This window comes from Oryza sativa, chromosome 2 (assembly GCF_034140825.1).
Source record: "Oryza sativa Japonica Group chromosome 2, ASM3414082v1".
Lineage (NCBI taxonomy): Eukaryota > Viridiplantae > Streptophyta > Magnoliopsida > Poales > Poaceae > Oryza > Oryza sativa.
In genome coordinates this window covers 25,883,128-25,900,103 of record NC_089036.1, presented here as the reverse complement: position 1 = coordinate 25,900,103, position 16,976 = coordinate 25,883,128, and the positions used below count along the sequence as shown (strand labels likewise).

General features: G+C 46.2%; 3 protein-coding genes across 3 annotated transcripts; 2 read left to right on the top strand and 1 right to left on the bottom strand.

Moving 5' to 3' along the window:
- The first annotated feature begins 1,305 nt into the window (after positions 1-1,305).
- Positions 1,306-2,539, top strand: LOC107275989 (putative protein phosphatase 2C 23). Its single transcript, XM_015769022.3, has one exon. The coding sequence runs from the start codon at positions 1,321-1,323 to the stop codon at positions 2,278-2,280; it is 960 nt and encodes a 319-aa protein (XP_015624508.1). The 5' UTR covers positions 1,306-1,320; the 3' UTR covers positions 2,281-2,539.
- Positions 2,540-5,420: 2,881 nt separating this feature from the next.
- Positions 5,421-9,353, top strand: LOC4330068 (replication protein A 32 kDa subunit B-like). Its single transcript, NM_001416752.1, has 10 exons — positions 5,421-5,694; positions 5,803-5,913; positions 6,338-6,435; positions 6,520-6,561; positions 6,648-6,725; positions 7,688-7,766; positions 7,875-7,967; positions 8,051-8,139; positions 8,799-8,867; positions 8,938-9,353. Exons 1-10 carry the CDS (start codon positions 5,542-5,544, stop codon positions 9,020-9,022), a joined length of 897 nt encoding a protein of 298 aa, NP_001403681.1. The 5' UTR covers positions 5,421-5,541; the 3' UTR covers positions 9,023-9,353.
- A 102-nt stretch (positions 9,354-9,455) lies between these two features.
- On the bottom strand, positions 9,456-13,992 carry LOC9267947 (probable metal-nicotianamine transporter YSL14). Its single transcript, NM_001416753.1, has 6 exons — positions 13,416-13,992; positions 11,912-12,075; positions 11,727-11,824; positions 11,494-11,628; positions 11,072-11,261; positions 9,456-10,953 (listed from the first exon to the last, which is right to left on the bottom strand). Exons 1-6 carry the CDS (start codon positions 13,900-13,902, stop codon positions 9,844-9,846), a joined length of 2,184 nt encoding a protein of 727 aa, NP_001403682.1. The 5' UTR covers positions 13,903-13,992; the 3' UTR covers positions 9,456-9,843.
- Between the last annotated feature and the right edge of the window lie 2,984 nt (positions 13,993-16,976).

Genomic DNA, 16,976 nt, shown 5'->3' with positions numbered 1-16,976 from the left:
AGCTCAGATAAGACGTTTTTGACGACGATGTGTGTGTGTGTGCGTGTGTGTGAGTGGCGGTGAAAGACAGATGGGGAGGAAGCGAGAGTGGCGATGGCAGCGGAGCCCAAGCTTGATGTAGAGGTGAAGCTCATGGAGGAGGAGCGGGTGCTGGAGCCCGAGTTGACGTTCTTAGCTCAAGGCGAATGGATAGTGACGACAAACTTTGACAACCCAAGCACGAAGTAGAGATTTTGCCATCATCGTGCACATCCTCTTCTTTCTCCTCCGCTCAAGGACGTGCTATTGCAGCTCACCCCCGCACCTTCACCGTAGCGACTGCTGAGCCGCAGTCTCCGCTGCTTTCTCCATGCCAACAGCTAGACAAACTAATCTAATTATTTAGAACCACTTGTAAAGAGTGGCAAATAGTTAATTATTCCTCACATATGGGCTTGGCCAATGTAGCGTCCACATGCACCAAAACCCACCTTAACATCTCTGGGTAAAGTGTCATGTATTGTGTTGATAGTTGGGTGGTGTATTATATCTAGTTTTGTAGTTTGGCGGTGTATTTTAGACAAACGTAAGAGTTTAGGTGTGTGAAATATGCTTTTTTTTTAGAAAAAAAAAGATAGATTAATACATGATATATCAATTAAAATAGTGCAAGTTAAAATTCGAGTTCATCAAGTTGTAGAAAAAGAATAAATTAAATTATAGCCAGTTAACTTATATTTTTAGTCAAATTTATTTTTTTCTACTTGGAGTAATTCTATCGCATATTAATTTATCTTATTTTTTGTTTTAGTTATTTTATAACCATGTAAATCAGTAAATGATATGTAAAATAGTGAGTGTGTATTTCCTTGATAGTTCAGATAGTTTCCCAAGTTTCATGTTGTGTTGATTGTTAGGGCATATACAATGGTTATCAATAGTGGTCTCTTAGCATTGCTAATTAGAAATATTTGTTGATATGGAAGAAAGAGAAAGATGAGAGACAAAACATCGTTGTTATGCATAACAACAGCTTAACAACGACTCTTAATCACTATAATATGTAAAATGAATACTTTTTTAGTTAATGATTAGAGTCTTTATCGTCTCAACTATTATAAAGACACGTCTCTAAATAATCTTGTTTAAAAGAACATACTCGCCTCTGCCATTAAAAGTGCCCTTAGCCGTAATCCGTCTCGATCTCCGACTCCAACTGCATATCGGACAGCATATCGCCTGCAGTGCGAATAGGACTCGTATACCGTTTGCCGCGCTATTTATTAATGGATCACTGTCTACGTAGCCTGGCACGCGTTCCCCAAAAACTCTTAACCAAAGATGGAGAAACGTATGGAGACGTTGGAGCAGATCAAAGAGACCCTGCGCGAGACCAGCAAGCTAGTCCCCGACATTGTCCGCGCCGCGGTCGGCCTCGAGCACCATTACCAGACAGTCGAGCTCCCCCACGACGACGGCTGCGTCAAAAGCTTCGCCGCGGCCTTCTTGCGGCCGCAGGCGCAGGAGCAGGCGCATGGCGACGGCGAGGTCCAGCAGGCAGTGAGGATGGAGTCGGCGTCGTGCTACGTGCCCGACCACGACGAGGACGCGCACTTCGTGCACGACGCGGCCGGCGTCGTCGGCGGGTACCGCCGCAGGGTCGGCGTGGACGCCGGCGCGTTCTCGCGCGGGCTCATGACGAGCGCCTTCGCGCAGCTCGTGACGGCGGAGCCCGGCACGCCCGTCTGCCCCTACACGCTGCTGGAGCGCGCCTACGAGGAGACGCTGGAGTCCGGCGCGCAGGGCGGGTCCACGGCGGTCATCCTCTCGCTCGCCGACGGCAACGTCCTCAGGTGGGCGTACATCGGCGACAGCGCCTTCGCCGTGCTCCGGGACGGCAGGGTCGTGGTGCGCTCGGTGCAGCAGCAGAGGTACTTCAACGCCCCCTACTACCTCGGCGGCCGGCGGGGCGACGAAGGCATGACGGTGGGGATGGTGGGCGAGATGAAGGTGAGGCGCGGCGACGTCGTGGTGGCCGGGACGGACGGCCTGTTCGACAACATGTCCGACGCGGAGCTCGAGAAGGTCGTGCAGATCGGGACGGCGCTGGGCTTCTCGCCCAAGAACATGGCAGACATCATCGGCGGCACCGCCTACGAGATGTCGCGCTGCTTGCTGAAGGACTCGCCGTTCGCCGTCGAGTGGCGGAAGCAGCACGAGAACGAGGAGGGGCACTTTTACGGCGGGAAGGTGGACGACATCACCGTCGTCGTCGCGTGCATCGTCTCGTCGGATTCATGACAATTCTCTCTTTTGTTTGCTCGGTTTTCGATCACCATCACACCATGGTTGATGTTTGGATGAATATTAATACCCCGTTTATGTAAGTAAATTCTATTACTAGTTAGGGCGCATAACAGAGCAACCGATCGAGCAGGCCGTTTAGGGCTCATTCGGTTTGAAGGGTATTTGGAGAAAATATTGGAGGATTCAAATTCCTTAGGAATTAACACTACTAAATCATTAAAAATGGAGGATTGGGATATAGGAAAAGTGGAGGAAATTTTTCTACGTTTTTCATGTATTCCGAATAAGGCCTAAACGGCCCTGTTGACATCATCGCTAACAATGGACAGAAAAGTGGGACTCTCTTCAGGTCAGGCTGTCAGCCAGCCAGCCAGTCAGTTGTCACGATGTCATCTTAGCAAAAGAGAGAACGCCACTAAAAAAAAAGGCTAGCCCATGATGCTCCGATTCAACATTCAATCAGACACCATCAACTAGCCTCAAACACCATCGTCGTGCATGAATTTTCTTGGCTCGAGTTACACTTTGCTGATGGCACGAAGCATCAACTATCATCAGGGGAACTCAAGAGATTTTCATACCATATACAACACTTCAGGGATACCGCAAAAGGCTGGAAGACAAATCGATGTTTCAGAACTTGATAGTGCACAAATTTCCTCCCAAAATCATCCATAAAGTGACGCACAAATCTCAGTTACAACGCAAGGGAGGAAGAATTAATCTAAGAATTCAATAACTTGTACAGCCCAAAATATATCACCGAGACTTCTGATTCACTCATCGTCAGCACCCATGAAGTTTCTGCAAGGTTGACGAGGGGCAGCATCAAGAACAGCAGAGGAAATCCAGGATGCTGGAGCAGCAATCGTAGCAGCAAGAACAACTGCGTACACAAAAAAAACAACCAATCAATCAAGGAGAAAACAGAGCAAGATGAGAAGATCAGGGAGAACTAAATGGCGCAGGCACCCTCCTTACCATTCATCCATGGTCTTGTCCGTGAAGTCGTCGGTGTTCATCGCCTGAGCCGGTGGGGGATCCATCGCCAAGAAGTCCAAGAAAAAAAATATGTGAGGTGAGGAAGAAGGCAGAAGGCTATAAAGGCTGGGAAGTAGGAGTATACTAGAGTAAGCAAGAGCAAAGGGACAAATAGGCTGGAGGGAAATGCAGATAAGTGTGGAGCACATGGGATGGGGTGGTGGTATAAAGAAAAGGTTTTTGTCAGGATTTAAAGTTTGCCCTGTCGACTGATGAATTAGCTTTTCCGGGTTCTGTCTAGTGGGTTCTTAAAATGGGTAGCGGTTTGGAGTTTTGCAGTTTGCACCGGCCTATTTGGTGTCAGGAATTCCGCTGATTGCGCATGCCATGATCCTCGATTCAGCTTCGGTGACATTGCTATGGCAAGTCACCGGATGACATACCGTGCATCTGAGCCATCCAAAACGAATCCAACGTCTGCTTTAGTTGGGCCCGCACGCAGGCAAAAAAACCGCCGTTTTCATCCCCACTACTGGCGGGAGACGATGCCCCCAATTTCTCATTGCGCGCGTCCGCGAGCCAGCGGGGAGTGTCGCCACTGAATCCGGGAGAGTCGTCGCCACCGTGACCGGAAAGGTGACAGGCCGACGAGGTCGCCGCGAGTGTGGAGGGGGTCGGGCGGCCGCCACGTGAGGCCGGGGCCGGGGCCCTGCCGTGCCGCCGCGGCAGGCCGCGCGTGGAGGTGGCTGGCCGCCGGGCCTGACATCGACGAGGTCCAGCCGCCTCCCGGTGCGGAAGAGGTGCCTGCGCGCCCCTGTGCTTCATCAATTTTGCTGTGTGTTCCCCTTTTAGTTGGGTGCTTTGGCTCTGTTGCTCGATTAGTGCTAGCTGTTGGATTAGCTAGCATATGTTCAGTAGAATTGGCGAGATGGAACTCCAAATATCAAACACATGCCAAAAACAACACAGAGTTCAGATACATCAGGGTCCTCGCGCAGCCGCCGCCCGGTCCCCTCCACACTCGCGGCGGCGCGGCGGCCTGGCGCCTCTCCGGCCTGGCGCAGCGGCCTAACGCGGGCGAGGGGAGGCGAAGCGGCCGCCCGGTCCCCTCCCCAGTCGCAGCGGCGCGGTGGTGGGCGCCTCTCCGGCCTGGCGCGGCGGCGGCTCCCAGCTAGCTCGCGGCGGTGGCCTGACGCGGGCAAGGGGAGGCGAAGCGACGAGGCAGCCGCCCGGTCCCCTCCCCACTCGCTGCGGCGCGGTGGCCTGGCGCCTCTTCGGCCTGGCGTGGGGAAACGGCGATGCGAGCACGCGAGATTGGGGCGAGATTGAAGGAGACGTCGTCTGGCAGGAAGGGTAGGCGCGTGGGGTGAAAACGGAGTCCTGCAGGTAGGCCAGTGCAGCGGACCGTTGGATTAGTTTTCAACGCCCCAGATCGATCCAATATCACACCGTGCCATGCTATAGCAATGTCACCGAATCTGAATCCTCTTATTTTCCACATGCTGCTTCTTGAGCCGAAACGAGGGGTGCCATAGTAAGAACGTGATCAGGTGTAACGGCCCACTGATTGCTTGCTTTCAAATGTCTAGTGGAGCAATTAGCTACACATACATATCGAAAAGAGTACTTCGGCTGCTACGCGGATGCCAACGATTCCCAAGTGCCCCAAACCAAGCGAGAAGACTTCGGCTGCTATCGCGTAGCCCAACCTGCAAATCGGCCCGTGCGGCACCTTCCCCAGTCGCGGACTCGCGCTGCGACCGATCCCACCCGGGGCCGGTTCATCCACCCAACTCCCCCAAGTCCCAAGTCCCAAACTCCCAACCCACTCGTGCCGTGCACGAGCCGCTCGCGTTCGCTAGTCGCCACCACTAGCCGCCTTAGCCCGGCTACCGGCTATCGCGCTACAATCCGATCCACCGGTACGCGCAGCCGTGCAGGCTGCAGCCGCAGCGCCCCGCTCAGCGCACGGCCCGCCCGATCCGTCAAACCCCAGTGGAAACCACACGACGCACGCACCACTGCACGGCCGCTCACCCACGTCAACGTTTAACCTGGCTCGCGTCGCGCGCACGGTGCACTGCACCCCCCCTGCCTTTGGCCACGCAACACGGGGAACAAATACCAACGCGAAGTTGGCGAGGGTTTTTTCCGCCGAAAAACTGAACCGCCGCAGCCGCACTCCTCTCCCGCGCTCATCCGTTCGTCTGTCGTCTGTTCCGGTTGCTTTGGCGGGCAGCTAGGGTTTAGGCGCGGGGCCCTCCCGAATCCCCGATGTACGGCGTCGGCGTCGGCGGCGGCGGCGGCGGGAACTACGATGGCGGGGGAGGGAACGCCAGCTCCCTCTTCGGCGGCGGCGGATTCATGCCCTCGCAGGCGACCAACGCCGCGGAGGGGACCAGCGGCGGCGGCGGCGGCTTCCCCAAGGTCCTTCCCCTCCTAATCCTACCCAAATTTCTCGTTTGTTTGTTTTTTTTGGATATCTCTTGCGCTCCCCTCGGACTGACGCCTTGTGGGGCTCGCGGGTGTGGTCAGAGTCGGAACGCCCAGGCGCTGCTCCCGCTCACCGTGAAGCAGATCATGGACGCGTCCCAGACCAACGACGACAAGTCGAATTTTGCTGTCAATGGCATGGAGGTGTCCACGGTATCGATCTTGCCTACTTCTGTGTGGTGATTGGTGTTCGGAAATGAACATTGATTGGGTGGTGATTAGACTCCATTTTTTTTTGGGAAATTACAAACAGTTCTTGTATGCATTGTACTTGCGCTGGTTGGGCCAAAGGTTGCCTATCGGAGTGGTAGAGAAAATATAGTTGGGCAAAAAAAAAAAAAACTCCTTGGAGCTGAAACTAGCTCCTTGAAAATATTAAATATGTATATGGTCCTTTCAAAATACGATGCTATCTTCTTTATGATTTTGTTTAGCGTAATTATGTAATTGTATTTTGCCTTTTTTAGAATCTAAATTCTCTTGGTTTGAATTGGTTTTGCTTCGGTCAGTTTGCTTTCTGTACATGTTGGCAAATATCGTATGTTGTGTATTGAATTTTTATCACCCTGGATTGCAGGTTAGGCTTGTAGGACGCATGTTAAATAAGCTTGATCGGGTTACGGATGTATCATTCACTCTTGATGATGGTACAGGCAGGGTACCTGTGAATCGCTGGTGGGATGCCATGTACCGCTTTATTGTGCTTAACAAACTTTGGATAATTTCTTGGCTTTGTACTGACTTCTATTTTTTTCTCAGGGAAAACGATAGCACTGATACTAAGGAGATGGCTGACATTCAGTAAGGGTTACATAGTATTTGACTTGTCTTGAAATTTAAATTGCTACGCCCCAAAATTGATAGGTTTGCTTTGTTCTATTTGCAAGGAATGGTGACTATGTTATTGTCAATGGTGGTCTAAAAGGTTTTCAAGGGAAGCGTCAGGTGGTTGCTTACTCTGTGAGGTGAATACTTTGGTCTTCCATAGATAATAACCTGCAACGTGGATTTCCAAAAACTGATGCCTGCTTTGGAGCATAGCGAATTGTCTGCAATTTGTTTGGCCCATTATATTGAATAATGTCACCCTGTGGTACTCCGTCCGTCCCAAAATATAAGCATCTCTAGTTTGTCCTAAGTCAAACTAGAGATGAACAAGAAGATCAGAAGAGTATTAATATTTACCACGTCAAACAAGTAAACTATGAAAATATATTTCATGATGAATCTAATGATGCTCATTTGATACTGTAAATACTTTTATATACACTTAGGATAGTTTGACTTAGGACAAAACCGGAAATGCTTATATTTTGGGATGGAGGGAGTACCGTAATAAAACAGCTAATGCTGATGTGATCCCTTAGCTACAATGATTTGTAAGTAGAATACTCCTTCTGTTTCTAAGTACTTGACGCTTTTGATTAAAACATGCTTGCTAAAGCAATCATATTTTGTGCAAAAAGTGGCAAAAATGCACCTTATTAACAATTAAGGCACGGGAATGGAGTATGGAGATGGGTTGAGGTGAATATATCTAATAGAGGAATTTAGTACAAATTGCATTGGGATTTGTTAAGTTCCAAGTATTATAGGTACAAAACAGTGGTCAAAAGTGCCCTGTATTTAGAAACGGGGTAGTATTCATGCAGAAGTTTGTGAGTGCTGAACAGAACTACAACTAATCACTAACGGCTATTTAATTGGTGTTAATTAATGTGTAACATTCTTTGTTGTTCCTACAAGCACACCACTATATTAGATTGGAAGTCTGTCATATGACGTGTGTAAAAGCAATAGCAAAGATAAACTCATGAATCAGGATAGCTCAATACTATATTGCTTTAGAGACAGGCTTATCCAGACCAGATAAATACTTTTCTGCATTTTTTCTTAATTTATGCTTTTGTTCATGGTTTCTTGTCAGGCGTATAACCAACTTCAATGATGTAACACATCACTTTCTTCACTGCGTTCATGTGCACTTGGAGCTTACCAGGCCGAAGGTAGTGAGATCCTAAAGGTTTCATTTGTTGGTGTTTAACTTGTGCCATACAATATCTATTGAGCTTTACGGTGATGTCATGTTTCTGAGTTATTTTAATACTTGACAGTCCCAAGTAAATGCTAATACAGCAACAGGAACTCCTAACCAAACTATGCCTAGGGATAGCATGGCGTATAACCAAAGTCCACTTACTAATCAGGTAGTTTTGGACATTTCTTCTTATTTTACCAAGAAAGACATGCCAACTTTTCTGTCTGAAATTTTTCATTCATATCTACTCAGGCCTCAACATTTTCTGCACCACAAAATACTGGTACTGGAACAAATATGATCGACTTGGTCTTGAATGTTTTTCATGACCCAGCAGTTATGTAAGTTAATTGTTGATAATTCTGCCCATAGATGTCACTTGACTAGCCAGTTTTCTCTCTTTGATCTATTATAATTCACACGCATAAACTCTGCTGACTTTTTTTCTTTGCTATAGAATAGCTAACAATATTCCATGTTTTTGTCCTTAACACTCAGCCGTTTCTGTCTAGTGTGGAATTGTTAATTAGATATGCAGTACGCTTTCATTACTTCTTATGATAAAAAAAAGGTCAGATAAATAAGTTGTAGACATGAATAATGAATTGACATTTGGTTCCTTCATACCACCAGACCTTAAAATTACGTTCTCTGCAATATAGAAGTTCCCATGATTCAGTGGTCAGTCTTTCATATAGATGTTTGCCAGTAACTTTTACATGTTTCAAAGTTTTGTACCGATGGTTCTCCACCCTCCATGTCACACACATCAAAGGGCTTAATTTTAAGGTCTGCAATACCTTAAATTTTCTTCATAATTTTACGGCACACATAATCTACAATATCTATGCAGTAACTTTTACGTAATCTGGGAGAGGGCCACCTCTTTCCTTCTAAAAATAACGCCATGCTAATACCAAATACAAGTTTGGTACTGTCAATGTTTTAACATGGTCTGTAGTTTCTCTGCTTTAGATAATACTGAATTTGTGCTATACAGGAATGATGACCATGGAGTAGGCGTAGATTATGTGAGCCGTCGTCTTAATCTACCAGAGGAAACAGTCGGGTATATCCCTCCCCATCACACTGTCTGAAATATATTTTGCTTATTTACATAATCCTACTTTCTTTCACAGGAAAATCATTATAGACCAAGTTGATCTGGGACATTTGTATGCCACTATCGATGACCACCATTACAAGTCCACAATGAATGGTTGATCGTATTCAATATTATACGTATGCTTCACAGCTTCAAGGTCGCATGGAGCCAAGAAATGTGTGCACTCCGCGAGAGTAGTTACTGCAGAGTGCCTCGCGTGATTTTTCTACAGGAGATCACCAGGCAATCAGCTTAACTGTTCAATTAAGTTGTTTATCTAAATAACTACTCCCTTGGCAGTCAGGCGAGTAGCTTGATAGCATGTTAGATCTTTAGGAGCTTCTTTTGTGTTTCAAACAACTATGAACGTGTTTGCAATTGAAGCATCTTATTTTCTTATGACAGTACAGGCAAAGTTACTCATCCCGCTGTTTGTCGGTCTTGATCTACAATTGGCCATGCCTTGTATTTTCAAAATTTTCAATGCTCGTTGCACTTATGCTGGTAATAAACCAACAATAGGATAGGATGGTAAATTAGCTCAAGAGAAGATCAAGTAAAATGAGCTCGCTTGTAGTTTTGATTGGCAAACCTGTCAGATGCACTCATAAGCTCAAAAGGCAGTTTCCAAGTCAGCTCAGTTTTGAAACCTGACCTGCTAGACCTCACGGATTCTCAGTTCAACATGCCATTTTCGTTAAAAAGGATAATCTCTACAGGAATCCGTGTCGAGCAAATGATAAAACGGTTGTTGGTTGCAGCTGTATTTTTCCTCGTTTTTACATTTGGATTGTGGGATGCTTCTTTCCTACGGGAAACCCAGATTTGGCTTTTCTACAAAACAAGTGATCTGGAAATACATTTGGAGGAGATAATTACAGGATGGCGCGCACTCCTTGCAAATGTTCTCTTCAAAGATCAATTGATCACGATGGCACGACTAACCGGCAAGGAAGCTATCCACTTTGGCATTGGCTGCCCTCGACAAAAATTTCATGCAAATGGGGGGCTTCACCTTGGCAAGGGCAAGAATGGACTGGGGAAGAGTCCAGATCCCATCACCGCAGATCAACCCTGACGCCACCGCAGGTCCAAACGCATCCGCCTTGGCCTTGTTCAGCTTCTCCCACACAAAGAGGATCACGCTGCCCAGGAACATATCGATCGCGAAGTACGATCCAATGTAGAAAGGGATCGCCATTGCCATGGGGAGCGGGATGAACCTGGAGACCTTGTGCGGCGCCAGGTCTCTGATCAGGTTGATGGCGATCGCCGCGGCGAAGAAGATGTAGCAGAGAGTGAGGCAGTTCTCCGGAAGCGAGTTGAAGCCATCGACACCCAGGATGGCCATGTTGCGGTACACGATGGCATATGGCGCCGGGTACTCGGTGCCGCTTGTGCCAATATTGCTGAAGGCCTTGTAGAAGAGCCAGAAGACACAGGGAGCTATGACACAGCCCATCCCGGTGCCGATCACCTGGCTGATAAACATGGACCTCGGTGATGCCAGAGTCAAGTATCCAGTCTTGAAGTCTTGCATCAGGTCAGAGGCAGTCGACACGATGCTCATCATGACACCGCAAGCGGCAAGTCCTACGAGCACACCACCGTGAGAAAGGCCCGCCCACGCTCCGAACACGAAGATAGCAAGCTTGCCATAGGTGGAGGCAAGAGACCAATCAGTGAGACCACTTCCGTAGGCATTGCAGAAGGCCAGCACAGGTGCAACGATGTAGGCAACCAAAATGTAGTACCACTTGAGCTGCGGGAAGATCTCAGGAAGGGTGCCAATCGATAGAGCAGCAACTACGACGTAGCCTCCATATGCAACTGACTTAGGAATTTGATCTTTCAGGAAGATTTCAGTGCGACGCTCATCATCGAAGGATACCTCTTCAGCAGTGGACATGGACATGCCATTGTCTGAAACAGGAAGCATGCCTTTTGAATTGTTCTGAACCATTGATATAAAGCCTGCAATTGTGCGGATAAGCACCTTGAGGAAGTTGTATAAACCATCCCCAAGGATCAAAGCAATGGATATGAAAACCTGCAAAGGTAATGAACTTACAGTTAAAACATTACTCAAAGCGCTCTCTAGCCTTTTGAATTCTGTATTGTATGATTTAGCTTCATAAAGGGGAATCAGCGGAAAGGTGGATGCTAACCCTGTAAGCCTGCAGCCCATGGAGACTGTTGTCTGAGATATCAGCAGGGTACCAACTTCCTTTCTTCTTGGCAATGAGAGGCCACATCACACCCCATGAGAGGATACCGCCAAGAAGAACCGACACATTCACGATATATGGGCAGATCATGCCAACTCCAACATATGTAGGAGAGAAATCAAAGAAAAACCTGAAAGGTAACAGGTCAAGTCAAATATGGGAGACCAATGGCTTGGAACTAAGAATTAACTATTATCCAGATGGTCAGACACTAGACATTAGTAACTACAGTTTTTACCACAGCCAAAGACGACAGAGGTAGTGTTTCACCAGATATTAGCTATAGGTTAAGCTGAGGCAACGGACATCATAGTCAACACTGTTGTTAAAACCAATGTTATGCTATACTTCTGAGTTCTGACCTGTTGTTGTAAGCTTCAAGGCCCAATGTTGGGAAGTTCTTGAATCCACAGTCATCACCAGCAGTGTAGAACCACTGGAAAAAACCCCAGAAGAAGCTAAACAGAAAGTACTTGCCCAATGTCTTTACTTGTTTCCTGAAAAAGATGGTTATTTGTCAGTTGAATTGCATAACATTTACGGATATACTGGGCTAATAATTGGCACTCATGAAAGTAGCATTTTATAGATATACTTTGCTAGTTTGGCACCCTCTGGTGTGTGAAAACCATTGATGAGATAAGCAGTTGCTGTGCCACTTGGATAGGTGAGCTTGTAATCAACAATCATAATCTGAAACAACAATTAAGTTAGGATGGATAAGTTTTCCCTATATACAGCAATTCAGTAAAACTAGAAGGTAACAGGTTTAAGGCATACTTTTCTTAGGGGCACAAGTGCAAATAGCCCAATAAAACTGACAAGGAAAAGAAAACCAATCATCCATCCAAGGTGAGGATCCTTGATATTTTGAGCATCTTTAGCCTCTGTTGCTTGCTTGGCTATTGTTTCACTCATTCCAAATAAATAACTGCCAAACCCACCTGATCATTGGAATTTGGAATAAACAGGTACAAAAATATGTCAATTGGCACAAATTTTTGTTCATACATTATGACATTCTAGCAAGGGATACAGTTTCATAAAGGTAAACAGACATCAAAAGAAAATATGAGATGCTTTGGGCAAATGAGGCAAGGAATCAAGCAACTATCTCATGCATGGTGCATTGACATATTATTACCACTTAAAAACATAGTAGATAACTAGTTAATCATTGGTTCACCACTTTCTTGGAAACACTTACTTGATTTTCTTTGCTGTTTTGGAATAGAAAACAGTAAACAAACTTAATTCTGGTGTTAAGAATAACTTATATCCATCTGATGCACATGGGACATCCTTACGAAATTCCTCATATACTAGGCATCTGCAAGTAAACATCATGCCTTGCCACATGAAATTATTCGAATGATCATCAGTGTACCACGTAGCATGGTTCTCAAATAATCCTGCAGACCATTATAATTGTTTATGCCGATCCAAATGCTTTCACATGCATGTGTCATGTCTGCCTAAGCAAAGAAAAAAAGAAGAAGCATGCGCCATGCATTTATTTTAAGGTGAGGAGTCAAACCAAGCAAGCTGGTCCACTTCAGCTTGTCCTTACTCCTGCAAACGTCGCATCCTAAACGCAAATGGCTTTTCCCATCAAATGAGAGCAATGCAGCGATTTTCTTACCAGCACAGGGAAAAATATAGTGTTGACTATCTATATCCACAACTTAGCTCACCTAATAAACCAACTTCCAAAACCAAAATCTTCTAAAGATTCGTCCCGTTGCTACACAATTCAAATCAGGTGCACTGAAGTCAAGCAGCTGTTTCGTGAAATCAGAAAAGGTAGAAACAGCAGAGTCCACTCAACTGCGACAAAGCAGCATCAAGTTGACAAGTCCGAATCCAAGAATGACAATTCTTCAAGTTTTCCAGTACAGTTCTCTTATCAGAAACCGCTTTTGAGACCGATGTTGTAGTAGTTGTTGTTTTTTTCTTCAGGGGCACAAGAACAACCGATTCCGTGATGTCTCCCAGCTACCCACTACCGCGAAATGCTACACTTCCCCAGCGACTCTCCCACATCCAGATCAGATCTGCTGCATCATACTCCCACATAACCACAACCCAAAATCGCAACCACCAGTAAGAGTAACGTTGTAACACGCTGACGCACTAACCAAATGGATTCCTCTAATACTCGCTCCATTCAATTCGGAGGTAGACATAAGCACACACAGTACACTCGCTGCAACGAGGAGTCCCAATCCAACAAAGGTGGTGCAGTAGAAGTCAGAGTAAAGCCGAAAGCGTCGAAGACGTTTACCGCTGAAGGCGATGCCGTAGGCGGAGACGACGCAGGTCTGGATGACGGTGTTCTCCTGGCGCGTGAACGGCTGCTTGAGGAGGCCAATCCGCTCGACGGCGGAGGTCCAGAGGCGGACGAAGAAGAAGCCAAGCAAGCCCGCGGAGACGTTGAGCGACGGGATGATCCCCGTGGTGAGGTTCAGCTTCATGACGATCACGCTGAACATGACGGCGAGCAGCGCGCTCACCACGAACGCCCGCAGCGTCAGCTGCTCCCTCCACGACGGCACCGCCTTGTCCGCGAACACCCGCTCCACCGACGTCGCGTCCGGGTCGTCGGCGCCGCCATTGCGCCCGCCGCCGCCTCCGCCCGCCGCCTCGTGCTCTTCCGCGCCCTTGCCCGCGTGGCGGTGCCGGAGCGTGCTCCCCGCCGCCGCCGCCGCCGCCGCCTCAGCCTCCGCCACCTCCTCGTCCCCGCCCGCCGCCGCGGCGGTGTGCTGCGCCATTGGGTTGGCTGCTTCGGCCTCCCGGTTGGTGATTGATTTTTTTTCGTTCGAAATGGTGGGCGAGAAAAAAATTTGCTGGGTGATGGGAGAGGCCTGTGCGCTGTGCGAAATTTATTGTGGGGGCTTTGGCTGGGCCCCACTTCCGTGCGGGTGTCAGAGAAACCGGGTGCTGTGACACTGACCCGTGGGGCCCACCTCCGTCACCTTCTTTGGTAGCCGTCGAGATGGGATCGGACGGCTCGGGATCAGTCGGACGCGGTGTGCTGCTACTGAGCCGTGGGGTCCCCACCGCCAAAGCTGCTGGTATCCGTCGAGATGAGATCGAACGGCGCAGGAGCAGGATCCGGTGTGCGGTTTTGAACTGTTGACCAAACCGTAACGGCAGGAGTTGTACTGGATGAATTTATTGGGATTACATTTTCAAAAGAGTATTTCAAAGTTGTTTTTAGATGATTCACTGATATGGACAGAAACGGAATCTTAACCCAATCAGAATCGATCGGTCGTGCTTAGCAACTTGTCCTTTTTAAAAAAATGATGATCCCTCGTTACGGATAAGTTGCTCTGATGAGGCGATGGTACTAGCAAATTGCATTACATGGATTTTTGTTTCCGTCTATCAAGTGGCAGTCTTTCTCCCTCTTATTGCTCCCAGGTCTCCATCGTTGTGTGATTGGGCTCGAAACAATTATATAAAAACCACGTCATTTTCTCGCCGAGGATTATTAGAGCAAATAGCCAACTAGTAGCTATAAATCATCTATTGCTAATATAATACTAGCTAATTCATATAATAATTGATTCCTATACTATTAATATCTAGTCCTATTTATCATACACACATTACGTCTTAGAGATCGTGCTGCAGCTGGCTACAGATATGTAGCCCGCTGCTTTTCTCTCTCTTCTTTTATCTGTTTATAGCTAGTTTACAGTACGTTGTGTTATTGTACTTCTCTTAGCGAGATCGCTTGTGCGAGGCGAGGTGGCATGGTGGATTGCCGCGCGAAACGAAGCTCGTGATATCTCTCCGCCTTTTTCCGAGTTTCGGCGCGCGTGGCTCGCTGTATCGATCACTTGGCATGGACCACCACGCGCTAGCTCTTGGCAGGCGCCGCTATCCAGCTAGCTCGTCGCATTTCTGCTGCCCCATTCCGCAGCTAGCACTAGCACCAAGCGTGAGTGACCACAACTTTGTGTGATTTCTCAGTTTCTTTGCCACGCAATTGCCATCGAATCATTGATCGCTGCTTGAGATATTATAATTCAGGTTATAAGATATTTTAACTTTCATCAAAGTTAAACTGCTTTAAGTTTAGCTAAGTTTATAGAAAAAAATAGTAATATTTTCGACCCAAGATAAATTTATTATAAAAATATATTTAATTATTAATTTAATAAATCTAATTTGGTAACGTAAATATTACTATATTTGTCTATAAATTTAGTTAAACTTAAAGTAGTTTGACTTTGACCAAAGTCAAAACATCTTGTAACCTGAAATGTAGGGAGTATATCTTTTATGTTGTTTCCATTAGCACATTTTAAACTGCTAAACGATGTATTTCGTACAAGAACTTTGTATATAGATAAAGCTTAAAAATATTAGGTAAATCTTTTTACAAACTTATAATAATTAAAACTCAATTAATTATATGGTAATAGTTTTTTTCCTTCATTTTCATCTTCAGTACGAACGAACACAACAATAATCTCCGGTATTGGAGTATTGACAGAGGCATGATACATTGGTAGTCGGCGAAAGAAAAATAAAATTTAATTTATTTAGCTGAATTAGAACATATTACAAATTATTTATATATGAGTAGCCCGTGTCCATCACGAGTGAGGTGTTTCGCTCTTGAATTCTCCGTTTTATTGGATCGTTTAGTAGCGGCTAGCTTGGCATGTGAATGCGATCAAGCAGCAGCGGTTGGATCCTAGTTAGGCACGGGGTGCTAACGCTACGCTGTCCATGATCGTGATCTCTCACGAAGAGTGACAGAATACTGCTGTATCAGTAGTACTATGGATGAGTGGATGGCTAATGCATGATAAATTGCCGGCCACGCTGGCTTAAAAGAAGATTCTTTTGCTAAGGATTCGCTTTGTTTAGCTAGATTTAGTATTTGAATCTTTTGAAGATAAAGATAAAGATAAAAATCAAGTGTTCCTCGTAAAATGAGATGATAATAACGTGTGATTAATTGAATTTTCATTATTACAAACTTGGAAAATATATTAATCTGATATTTTAGAGGAACTTTTATATAATAAGTTTTCGCATGAAACGCACCGTTTAGTAGTTTAAAAAGCGTGCCACGAATATTTAAAATTTCATCCACTGTTTTTAGTAGAAACGAACGGGGCTGCGACGTTGAAATTCCCTTGTTTCTGAGAGAACTGAATTTCCTTTAGGACAAACTTGGTTCTTCAGCCTCTGCGACGTTGAAACTTGGAAGCATAAATTTCAGGTTTAACATGTGCACAGAATTTGTACCAGCATCACGGGATAGTGGACAAACATGACTCACATCAACAAATGAAATATGGAGCCTTTTTACAGAGGTTGCTACAAAAGAAACCCACTGTCTCAATTATGTTATTGGCGTGCTGACAACATCTGCTTAATCTCAGATAAGAATGACGGCAACAAAACGGTGGTCTAACTCTAGTTTATCGAGAAGTTGTCATTATGCTATTTTAAATGGACCTTTCATGTTAAACTCAAGTTAGGAATCCATGACCGCATATCCCCATGACAGCATATGCTGTGGACTATGGTAGTAGTATTATAATGGTGGACAATTTGTACTACAGGAAACGGGACGTCTGAATCAGCTGAAGCGATACGTCTCAAGCACTAAACCATGAATAGTGTAGAAGTATCGTGTCATGCTGAGGCGCATGCATCCTCCGTTCCACACGGATCTTGGTTGCTTTCACGCATCTGATCTGCTGAAAGCAACCGTTCATGGCAGATCTGAAAGACCGATACCTGTCATAGGAACAACCGTTTTACATGGAAGTAATACTAGTATGTCTGTTCTCTCTATCTAGAAACCCTGTTTGTA

Coding starts and splice junctions, on each gene's coding strand:
- LOC107275989 (XM_015769022.3), top strand. CDS start 1,321: ATGGAGAAACGTATGGAGACGTTGGAGCAGATCAAAGAGACCCTGCGC.
- LOC4330068 (NM_001416752.1), top strand. CDS start 5,542: ATGTACGGCGTCGGCGTCGGCGGCGGCGGCGGCGGGAACTACGATGGC. Junction 6,436..6,519: donor AGGGTACCTGTGAATCGCTG/GTGGGATGCCAT, acceptor TTTTTTTCTCAG/GGAAAACGATAGCACTGATA. Junction 8,140..8,798: donor TTTCATGACCCAGCAGTTAT/GTAAGTTAATTG, acceptor TGTGCTATACAG/GAATGATGACCATGGAGTAG.
- LOC9267947 (NM_001416753.1), bottom strand. CDS start 13,902: ATGGCGCAGCACACCGCCGCGGCGGCGGGCGGGGACGAGGAGGTGGCG. Junction 11,825..11,911: donor CACTTGTGCCCCTAAGAAAA/GTATGCCTTAAA, acceptor TTGTTGTTTCAG/ATTATGATTGTTGATTACAA. Junction 10,954..11,071: donor ATGGGCTGCAGGCTTACAGG/GTTAGCATCCAC, acceptor TTACCTTTGCAG/GTTTTCATATCCATTGCTTT.